The sequence below is a fragment of the Hippoglossus stenolepis genome, chromosome 20 (genome assembly GCF_022539355.2).
Source record: "Hippoglossus stenolepis isolate QCI-W04-F060 chromosome 20, HSTE1.2, whole genome shotgun sequence".
Taxonomy (NCBI): domain Eukaryota; kingdom Metazoa; phylum Chordata; class Actinopteri; order Pleuronectiformes; family Pleuronectidae; genus Hippoglossus; species Hippoglossus stenolepis.
In genome coordinates, this window is record NC_061502.1 from 15,899,800 (window position 1) to 15,911,890 (window position 12,091).

The following is a 12,091-nucleotide window of genomic DNA, read 5'->3' on the forward strand; positions in this document are numbered from 1 at the left end:
TTGGAGATATGAGTGGAGCTGAAGTTCTGCCCCTCCACACAGCCAAGTGGTTAAACTGATGCGTTTAAGTGCACCTCGGAAACCCCATGTGCCACTGCCTGGATTGGTTGTTCAGCTGAGTTAAAAAGTGATTTTCCTCAGCCACCTGATCGCAGTATTTTTTACTGTATTTTTAATGGATAGAGATATTCAGGTGTGTGACCGTCTGCCACTGACTGCAGGTCTCCACCCCTCTATTTCCTGACTTTCATCATTTTTTAAAAATCCCCTTCACTATGGAGAACAACAACAAACCGAGACATCTTTCGCTGTGACAAGGAGAATGTCGTATCTTTGAATTTGCATCACTCTGAACAACATTTCTCCTCTTTTTTCCGGAGAGAGGACTCCTCCGATAGAACAGAGATATTGTTTGTTGCATCTGCTACACATGAGATTACTCTGATTCGTCATTGTCTGATTTATCTCTCTCTGTCTCTCACACGTAGATCTATAAATACATGTATATGTGTGTCTGAGACTGTGGGTCCCTGTGAGTCACTGTACACTTGCTAATACACGGATATCTTGGTAAAAAGATAAATAATATGTGATGTAACTATGTTAGATTACGTGTGCATTGTATAAAAATCTACGTGTGCACAATCTGTACACATATTACTGCCAATCTATTTGTTGTTCTGCTTTGGAAACCAAGCAACACAGACAGAACGGTTGTTCCATTCCAGTTCATTTATCAGCCGAACAACAAACCCTGAAGCAGGATTAAGAAACGCTGAATGCAAACAGAGAATCACAAGGACATGTATGAGATAACCAGGCGTTAACCCATCACGACTTGGCACAGGAATCAGAGCATCACTGGATTGTCAGATATGTGAGACACTCGCTAGACATCAGGACAAGTGAGTCCAACTTTGCTTTTTGTGGTTTTCCTCAGTCTGTTACGTTTCACAGCAGATTGGTCTAATATTACACTCAATGTATCCAGAATTAGTCCAGAAAAGAGCTATTGTGCATAAATGAGCAGCTCTGGACATTTTAATTTGAAATCATACGTTAACTAAAGCGACCCTGCTGGCCTGAATTTGCTAAATCACTTTGTCCGGGTCTTTTATGGTTGCTGCTCTCAAATTTCCCACGTTTATTTGGGCATTTGAAGGCACCGAGGAGGCCATGTCCAAACAAAGTTTTCCAGGGGAAATGACGCAGTGACTGTGGGTTTCTGAGCCTGTGCACTTCACGTTTTTTTTGGTTTTTCCAGAATCTGCCTGTCCTTGTTTAACTTGGCCTGCAGCTCAAGTCAGTCTTTCCATGCTGCAAAGGCAAGAAACTTAACCCTTTGTCTTCCCCTATCTGGGTAAACACTCGTTTCAACTTTTATAATAACTGAACAAAAGGAATAGTGATAAATTTGAATCAAGGCCTACTGGTCCCTTTCCAGACAAAACGTGTCATATAATATGTGTTTAAACAACACCGTGACAACACTTTCCAATATTTGCATGATAACAAAGAGCACAGAAAAAGGATTAAGTGTGACAGGCATATAAATAATTTAAAACTTATGCATGTTATTCATAAAAACATCTGTATTTGCTAAAAAAGTTTGGCGTCACACATCGTCGATTGACAAAAGTGATGACGTCAATAACTTGACGTAACTCGCGTACAAGAATTTCTGCAGACTTTTCGTGTGGTTGTTCTGACTTAAGTCGACTTTTTCGCAGTTGGAAGATAAATTACGTGATTATTCCGACACAAAATAAACGCACAATTACTCCATCGTGCCTGTAGGTGCGGATGCGGCGCTCATAGTCAGCCCGATGTATGTTTGTTCAAGTGATACAGCTTTTTCTGGTTGGATATTAATTCAGAGGCTTGAATGGTTTGGGAGGAGTTTGACCTTAAGTGTTCACAGATGAAATAAAAAACCGTTACGGAGATAAAATCTACCTCATTAATCTCATTTGAAAACCGCCCACGTTAAGCCTTCAAACGGGTTTCTACTCAAAACAAACACCGGCGCTGAAGCTTCAGTGGAGTCATTATTAAAAGCTGTATTGAATCAGTTTTGAACTCCTGTAAACAAGTTTTGCAGACTTTTAGAGTGCTTGTTCTGACTTGATGCTACTTTTCATAGTCAGGAACTAATTTTAACGATTATGCCGACGCAGCATGAATGCACAATTACTCCACCTTGCCTGTAGGTGGGGGTGTGGCCCTCATAATCAACTTTTCTTCTTATAACACCTTTTTATTGTTGGATATTATTTCAGAAACTTGGATGGCTGAGAAGTAGTTTGACCTCAGGTGTTTACAGCTCAAGGACAAGCTGTCAACATCAACCTCATTAATTTCATTTGAACAGCTGTATTTTTCTTGTACCCGCCCACACAAACCATCCAACAGGTTTCTACACAAAACCAGCAGCAGCCCAGCAGCATCAGTGCGCTCCTCTATCGAGCGAAAACCTTAAGTCCCAAGTTCATCCCTTTACGCACGTCCCCGGAGACGCAGAGAAGCATCTTACCATGATTTCAAAAAGTCCCTCCATTGTCTCCCCGTCGTCTCGGTTTAGCGCAGCCGCTGCAGAAGCACCTCACACGGGTCGAAGTCTTCCAGTGCCTCCCTGAGGTAATAACCTCGCACTCCTCGGTGCGTCCTGTGCGCACAGATCGGATGAATATTCCCTGCGCACTAAAAGCAGAAAGCACCAGCTGTGACTGTGGCTCTGCACCACTTGTGTCATGGTGACTTTTTGGAGGAGTTATTTTTTTCCCCACAAGGGCTGACGGGGGTAAGGTGGAATCTGCCCGGGCCAGGTACACACACCCAGAGGCTTGTCAGCATCGTGACACAGCAGCCAGCTATGGAGGCTTTATTGTGCAACTGTGTCAGGGCCACATGCAAACACTTAGACTCTGCTGCAGGGTAATGTCCTATAGACTGTCCTCGGTGTTTGCATTTCACATTTCACACCTAAAAATAGACACTGAAAGCTGTAATCAAAACACGCCACATACATGCAAATATAAAGACCTAACGCAAAACAAAAAAAACAATAACAAAGCAGAAAAGCTAACACTTATCGTGATTGTGTAGCTCACTGTTCAGTCCAGTGAAGGTTTCCACAGTTCCACAGTCATAAGTCCGATCCCAGACATGGGCCTCTATTGGCAAACATGCAGAGCTCTCAGCAAGGTGTAATCTGGGATGTGAACCTAAAGTGGGCCATGTGGTAAGTGGTGGATATGGACCAATTGGCACGAAACAAAGTAGGGCCACCTTTGGCCCCTTTGGCTGACATGTGATATTGTTGTGGATTACTTGAGGCCCAGATCTGGCAAACGGACCATGCCATCATTCCACGTGTTATATGGGGCAGATGTGGGCCGAAACTATTTTTGCTCTTTGGGAAGCTGCATACAATAAAAAACATCACCCCTCCCCTTTAGATTTAGAATAGTGGCCTTTTAAAGATGGTTCAGATATTATAGGCTTGTGTTTCAATAACATGAAATGTTTCAATTGCAAGTATTTAAAAAGTGATTTGTGGGGATATCGTATTACTGACACATCTGATCAAATATAAGGAGTTAATTTTAGGAAAATAAAATTTCGGTATATTCTGTATAAAGTTTCAAAGAAAATCAGCATGAGCTGAGGGGAAGCACTTTATTTACCCAACACAAAATATCTCTGTGTAACAGAAAAAGGAGAATAACATTCTATATGTATATCTAATGGAATGGGATAGAAAGGTTGTCCTGATGCTGAAGTCTCATTCTGACCCTCATGTTTTCTTTATTTGGTTTTTCGGTTCTGCTCCGTTCTTAACTCTGTTTGTTGCTTGATTTAAATGACTTGTTTTGAGTTTGGTAGCCGAAGCGGAAAGGAGCATGTTTATCATAAAATGTGAAGACAGAATTTAAAGAAGGACTCGATATATATACGTTCACACTTCATTCCTTCTCCTCTCTGACATTTAAATTAATTTAAATTGATATTAAATGCCAGAATAAACGTTTCATTAATGCATTTATTCATTTCCATTCATTTTTAACAGAGGACTTGTATTTGCCTCCAGGCTCTTCTCTTAAAAACAACAGGTAACATCTACACTTACACCTCACACACCTTTTATTCACACTGTGCACATCACATTCACTGATATATGCAAACACCCCCCTGTCTGCAGCTTTCTCATCACTTATTCATGTGCGACAGAAACTGAAACCTGTCTCCTTCTACACCCTATGAAATATTTACACATCACCTTTCACATGTTTTTAACTCTTACTAATGGCAAAACACACACAGCCTAATGATAATACATGTATTTTTAAAAACTTTATCATCAATATGCACAAACAGCGAAGGCAGACGTGTGCTCACTCCAAATAGTTACGATAAAAGCTTAAAACTAAATACATTACATAACAAAACACGTCTCTATAGTTGGACAATCCACAAAATGAATAATTAATCCTAATAAGAGAAAACTATTGTATGTAAATAAATTACCAGTGTTTGAATTACACAGTATCTTTCGGAGGAGCCCTGTGGACTTGCATGTAATAGAATTGCTTGGCAACATGGTCAACTACGCATTACAAAATGAGAAAATATTCCTTTTCTCTCTGGCTGTCCAGTCACTTTAATACAGAACAATATGCAATACAATTACTGTTTGTGTTGAACGCCTGTTTTCCTTTGACAGTTTAAAAAAAAGTCTGTTGGTACATGCTCAACTGTGCTGACTCCACAGCATCTAATCCCCCGCAGCAGCGTCAGTCTGGTTTTACTGGTTTGAAACTAATTAAAGACGCAGCGGTGACAAAAATACAGACAAGTTAAAAAAGGAAAACCCTGAGAAAACAAAAACCTGGATCGTAAAGATTTACAGGAGAACTTGTTCTACACTAAAAATGAAATGAGGGGGGTGAGTCAGTCACACATTCTGCTTTACTCTGCAACTCTTTGGCCAATTATAATATTCAGTATATTGAGAAGTTATTTTTTAAATTCATCCCAGAACGAGCTTTACAGCAGAATTATTTTCACTGAGTCACACTCAGGCAGATCCAGACATGCTCACCTGGCAGCTGCTAACAACAGCCAGCTCGCTTTCTGTTGCACGGAGCGGCCGGGAAAGAGAAAACAGTTACTCGCTCTCTGTTTCCACCCAGATTCTTCTTGCCTGGCGAGAGCTGTTGGAGTTGGCAGCCTGCTGGGGCCAGACGCACAATCTTTTGAAGTAAGAATACGTTATTTTTTTTTTAAGGCTCGTCCCTGACTCTCGCACCACAGAGAGGCTCTGAGACTGCAGTCTAATTTTAAGGTTGGATTTTCTTTTGTGGAGTTTTCTTTCTCCAAAGTGACTCTAACCACGGCGTTGGGCTTTGACAGCTGCCCAATTTAGAATAACTGTTTTGGTTGGCTACACTTTATAATATCGTACAAACTAAACTGGGGAATAGTCGGAGATAAAATCAAATCCCCGTCGTACGTGCAACCAAACCCTGCGCTGCAATGCAGAGAGATAAAGAGACTTTTGTATGTAGTCGGTTTGGTGCAGTGACTCATCTGCAGAGCTTTTTTCATGTTGTGCATCTGCTACCTCAGACCTCTCACCACCGCCGACGAAGCAAGTAGCATGTTCTCATCCTCAGACAACACCTCACCTGCGGTCATCCTGGTTCCTTTGACCTTTAGTCGAGACAGTTGGCTCAGTTCAGCCTAACAATAATTTCTTGAATTAGATTTAATGGATTTGTTGAATAAATGTAAACGCCAACACAGGATCAGAACTCAGTAACACCTCAGTGAATCAGACTGTGGAGGCTTCATCTCCACTGGTACTTATGTTGTCTTGCAGATATTGCACCACAGTGGCCCTCGCTGATCATGCAGCATGAATGACACAAGATAAGTCGTCTCCTTGACATTTCTTTTTAACACCCACCGGTTCTTTCGGGATTATGTGCATCAACAAAACGGCAATATTATCCTTTCTCCCAGCATGCCCCTCTCTCTCTCTCTCTCTCTCTGTCTCCCTCTGCCAGTCGCCTCCCCTGCTGCTGCTCATTTGTGGTAGCGCCATTGTAAACTCAACAACTGTCAACCATAAGGCCTGCAGGGACCGCCGAGGGGTATTTGGTGAACACAGCAAATGGCAGACTCCCTGCATGGAATGGATGCAGACTCCCCTGCGCCACCCACTGGTTGTTGACGCCCACTGCACAAAGGCAAACTGCAGGGGCATGTGGAGCCTGGAGTGATATGTTCATTTTCCTTCATGGATTGACCACTTACCAGCTTTGCCAAGGCTGCATTTGAAGAAGCCAACGAAATGGGACAGCGTTGTTGCACCGCTGTGACACAATCGGTTTTCCAATGCAGCCCCTGAAGGATGCAGGATAGATGTAGATGTACAACGTATATTCATCTTCATCATTTGTTTTCCATGCAAATTATCTAGTCTTTCTCTTCTCTGCGGTTGCACAGTGGACATGTATTTAAACTAAACACAATAAAAAATGTGATTCACTGCTGCTCTCCTTGTCACCCACCACCTCATTGAGCTGTTCTCCCCCAACCAGCTCCCCTGATGTGTTAATTACTTTATTTTGAAGTTCGGCCAGCGGGAAATGAGGGAATGTGGGTAAATCTGTTGTTTTATGTGTTGCATCCTTTGTGCTGTGCTGCTCACAGGTCTCCTCTCACAGGCCACGCGTTTTTTTTCTGCTGTTGTTTGATGTTTACTTTATATAACCCTCAGACATTAACCTGCTGCCCACACATCGTTTTACTGTCTGGGCTCCGCAGCTCCGAATTCAGAGATATGTGCACCTGACTGTGCTCTGAACTTTCAGAAGTATATATTTTTTAATCCTTCACTGGTGTCATGAGAGGTATACACTCAGCTGTGCAGGTAAAATGGAAGTTTAATGATAAATGGTTTGCCTGACACTTATATTCTCAGCCCAGTGATGACGGCATAAATTATATTTGTGCTGTATGTGGCCTTCTGGGCTCAGTAAGTGGAAACAAAGGAGAAACGAAATCGAGTTATTCAACAAACTGAATTTTATTACCAAATTTCTAGAACTGTTCCCGTGCCGGCTGCTGTGATAGTTCATTGGTCGGAGACTAATTAATTGCTTCTCATGTAAGAATGTGATAATGCCGTGAAATAATCAAAGAATAACATTCCCTGCCGGTGAGCCTCCACCAGGAGAAGAACACAATGCACCGACTTAATTGCCAAAGCCTTCCCTGCAAATGGTTCTGGGAAATGAACTAATCGCATTTGTTCGGCTTGGTTGCAACTGCCTGCCCTTTCAAGAAGAACACAAGATACTATATGTTAGCAGACCGACTGTGTGAATATTTATTTCCCTGAGGTGTCGGGGAAAAGCTTTAAGGGACTGTTTGTGCGAATCTGAAATAATGTTTCAGTCAAGCATGTGTTAATGCTGATGGACTCTCTGGCATTTCCACAACATCCCCACATCAGCCAAACATATTGTGCATCTGCTGAAATGGGACAACAGTAGCTGGCAATGTTCCTTTGCATAATCACCGCCGGAAAATGCTAAGTAATATAATTTGTTTTGAATGGAAAACATGAATGAAGACACAGACAAGGAGTGTGCTGCTCCTCAGCAAGAGTTTGTATGTGTTGTAAGCTCCAATCTGCCCAAACACTATTAATATAGATATTACAATAATAATTGTAATTTGATGTTTTTACTGAGTTTATATCTAAGACTGAATTTAATACTTTTTTTATGCAAAAGTGAAGCCAAAATATCTTAGTTGCAGGTGTGATCGCCATCGTCCGACTGATACACATCTTTGATAAAAATGTATTTAACATGGACTTTTAGATTGTTCCATGTCCCATCTGCTAACATGGTGGAGGAAGGGTTTATGACCTGTATAGCTGCCAGCCACTAGGGGGCAATCAAGATGATTTGGCTGCACTTTTGGGAGCTTTGATATCGTCCATCTTTATAAACAGTCTATGCTCAACTAACATTTAGTTTTATGGCTACATATCAGCAGCGCAACAAGTTGTGAACACAATAGGCACATATCATCTTTATGTAGAGTTAATATAACATTATAACAGACATTGATTAAACATCATAACATTAGCATTTATTTAAAATAGTTTGTTAGTCCGATATCCAAACTCCTATTTTGCTCTCCTCCGAACACTGAGCAAAGTATTTGGCCGTTGAGATGATAAACATTCTACTGTGCTCATTAGCTGGTTGCTAACTCTGCCTGCTGCTTGGCACTACATGCAAGTGGGTGCTATGGTTTGACTTGTCTGGTTTGACTGTAGTTGGGTGATGAAATCAAAACAATCAGCTAAAAGGAGCTAAATTGCTCCATTCAGTTGAGGGCAGCAGCAGCAGCAGCAGCAGTGTTGGGTGATAACCAGTGTGAACTGGTAACAAATGCTGCAACCCACCAATGTCGAGTCGATTTCCAAAATCACATCAGCTTTATTTGTCAACTACATTCAGCAGAATACAAAAGCATTAAATCACATTACCACCCATGGCCTCAGGTTGCCTATACCCTGTAAAGGAACAATGATATGTTTGATTCAGTGCTACTTATCACACAGTAAAAATACACTTCACCTGTTTCTAGAGCAACAACAATCCTGTGTTTTTAATCTTCTTGGTTGACCGGGGGGGCGTTTGAGTCTCGTCGCAGGGAAAAATGTCCAACATCCAGGGTTTGCACAAGGAAACAATTCAACAACCCATCGCTCTCCAGTGACCCTTTTTCAATCTGCTCCTGTGTCGTAATTCATCTTTTCCAGAAGCCACTCTCAACCCCGGAGGAGCTGAAGTGAAAGCTACTATTTTCCAGGCAATTTTGTCTCCACAATGAAATGCCTTTGTAAAACTGAGCTGCACTTAATAAGGAATTGTCGGGCAGCATTTGTGCAGATTACTTGCCGATCCGAAAGTACGCTTGTTGAAGAGCCTCAAAACACTCTTGAGCTTAATAAGGATGAAAACGGTAGATGGTGTGTGGCAGGTGAGCGTCTTTCTGAGACTGAACGGTCACACATGGCCCCGTGAAAAGGAAAGGAAATTAAAACCACTCTGTCTTTGCCTGTCATCTCTTTTGTAGAAACAGCCTTGGTGGATGTCACAGTGAACATCCTGAGAGTGTGGGGGGGGGGGTCGCTCCAGTACGACGAGCGGGTCGCTCTACAAATCGTCCTCCCCCAGCGTTGAGCTGTGCTCCAAATTCACAAAATTGGGGATGTTGAAGTGGGACAGGGAGGCACACTCTCTGTCTCTCTTACTCTCCTCCATTAGTCCCTTCAGAGGTTGGTGGTGTCCCCCAGCTTCCTCAACATCGTCCTCCATATCATCCATCCCCGGGGAGCTGCCTCCCCTGGGCCGGTTGCAGGTGCCGTGCTGGGCTCCAGCCCCCGTGTGCTTCCCAAACTTCTTGTCTGCTGGTTTTGGTTTCCCCTCACCCTGATCCTCCTCGTTGATAAAGAAATGAAAATACGAGCGGGACCCTTCTAGCAGTGGACGAGAGAAGGCCTTTTCATTTTCATCCTGGACACCGCCGAGGTCAACCAGACATCTCCCTGGCTGATGCCGCTTCTCAGCAGCATCTGGATTTCTGTTTAGGGAAGGAGGAGAGAACTAGATTGTGATTGGTGCAGGGAAAGGCTTTGAAAACACGATTAAACATTTGTCCTGAATGTAGCTGTCGACAAAATCTATTTTATAATTCCAGAAATCTCTCTCTGTCTGTATTTGTCTCAAGAACCGTTCGTCTTATCAGCTTTAAACTTTGAACTGTTGAATTTGGTGCAATTTGGACACGTGATTTACTATTTTTCAACGTTTTTGATTCTGCGTCTCGAAAATAAACACTAAAAGTCGTTCCACAGCCTTTTTCTAAAAAATAAAAAAAGAATAGCGGGGGAAAGAAAATACTGCGAGCCAATAAATTCCCTATTTTATTTTAGCTTAAGCTCAGTGCCGGTCTCGGCCTGACCTTATCAGAGCAACTCCTCTGCAGTTTCCACTATACCGCCGACCCAAATGTCAGCTTATCACAGACGGGTACATCAACAACCAGACAGCCTTACAACACAATCTACTGTCAGAATAGCAAAACGCACCAGTGGAACTCATTACAGCTCTGCCCCTCTGTGCTTCTGTACACATGACGTGTTTATCCTCCTGCCTCCAGTGTCTGAGATTGGAAGTGTGCGAGCTGAGTTGCCCTGCACTCCCCTGGCTGCTGGAACAGTGAAATGTGTGGGGAACCTGGTTTTCATACTCACTCCTGATGTGGAGCTCCCGTCTTTGTGAGCAGCGTGAGCACAAAGAACATGAAGATGACAAACACAGCGAGTCCGACCCAGAAGCCGATGACGATGGAGTCTGAAATGCCAGAGAGGAAAGAATCTTATTACAGCAAATAGTTTTTCATGATTGACCTATTAATCCGCAGGGGCCCCCACAAGAGCAGAAATCATCAATTACCGTTTAAAAGCAGGCATTCAGGATTTCTAAAATCGAATTAGAAGAGGACTCCAGCTTCCTACTTGTCTGTTGTGCCAATTTGTCTTTTTTCATTAAGTGGTTTGATCATTATAAGTGGAGTGTATAGAGCACCAGCCAGTCCAGGTGCTGCAGGATCATGTGGAGAAGCATGTAAAGCACTGCTGAGGCTATATGGACTCAAAAATAATCTAATGCACAGGAACCTTGTTTGCTGACTCACAAACACTGAACATGCACTTAGAGGCTCGCCCACACGCAGCAGAGGCAAAGGCAGGTGATGCTTTTATCCATCTTACATCTGTGCGCCCTGAGTCCCTCAAAGGACACGGGCTCCTCGTCGTCATAGTACTCGTACTGCCACACGTAGTCCCCGCGACGCGCGCTGGGCTGGCTCCGGTTGTGCAGGTCGGACATCTCCACCCCCGGTTGTAACGAACCTTAACATGAGAAAAAAACACACGGAATCAACCCAGAGATGAAGCTGCTGACATGGCTCACGTTGCCATTTACGCATCGAACTTTACAAACCACAATCTCCCCCCCTGGTGTTGGAAACAACTCCACAGCCTTTGCGCAACAAACAAAACCTAATACAAAAAAATAAAAAACACAACTCCTTGTGTGCTACGTCCTTGTTACGGGATTTAAAAAACGTACCCAAGATGTGGAGATGAGAGGGGGAATCCATCATGTCACCGTCACGCAAAAACTCCCTCCATCCCTGCGAGTGTCCTGGAGGAGAAGCAGCAGCAGCAGCTCAGTGCGCATCAGCCTCATCCAGCCTCCTCTCTATACGACATCCAGAGGGAGACTGGGATTGTTCTTCAAGTATCATGTCAACCACTGACTGAGGCTGGTGCTGATAATAATAATAATGATCACATGAATTCTCTCCTATGTGAGGAGGTGTGTCCACCGCAGCAGCTGATTCGTCTCCAAGTCTATCTGTATTGAAACCTCCTGGATTATTAATCCGTTTAATAAAGATTTAAGACCCTTGGCTGAATATATATAGGCGGGGAGGGGGGTTTTATGTGAGATGAAAATATTAACACTTCACATATCCAACGGTCTGGGAGATGTAAGAACATTTTTAGAAAGCAAAACAAAGTTTAACTCAATTCAAGAGTTTTCTACAAACACATAATTGTCATAAATAGCAATATAACCATATATATATATATATATATATATAACTTGTACATTGTGAGGAGGGTAATCTATCTCAGAATATAATAATAGTCATTTTTGCCTTTATACCCAGCCTTAATACTTTGGAGATGTGGGTTTCCTTCTTAGTTTCACATCAAAAATTTATAAATAATCTTGAAATGCAGATGAGGCTGGGAACTGCAAGGTCTTGTTAATGGGACCAGCCAATCACAGCTCTTCTGAAGTGGTTCCCCTCCTCTATGATCCCTCCATTCTTACACCCACTCTCAAAAAACACACACTAATTAATAACACTATACACTATGCATGATAACACTTGATAGACTGACAAACCACTTTATTTGATGAGG

At 42.6% G+C, this 12,091-nt stretch overlaps 1 protein-coding gene across 1 annotated transcript; it reads right to left on the minus strand.

The window, feature by feature from the left end:
• Positions 1 to 8,502: 8,502 nt before the first annotated feature.
• On the minus strand, positions 8,503 to 11,420 carry LOC118099572 (melanocortin-2 receptor accessory protein 2A). The gene is made up of 4 exons (XM_035144237.1): positions 11,226 to 11,420; positions 10,865 to 11,005; positions 10,346 to 10,445; positions 8,503 to 9,672 (listed from the first exon to the last, which is right to left on the minus strand). The coding sequence occupies exons 1-4, from the start codon at positions 11,257 to 11,259 to the stop codon at positions 9,246 to 9,248; spliced, it is 702 nt and encodes a 233-aa protein (XP_035000128.1). The 5' UTR covers positions 11,260 to 11,420; the 3' UTR covers positions 8,503 to 9,245.
• Positions 11,421 to 12,091: the final 671 nt, after the last annotated feature.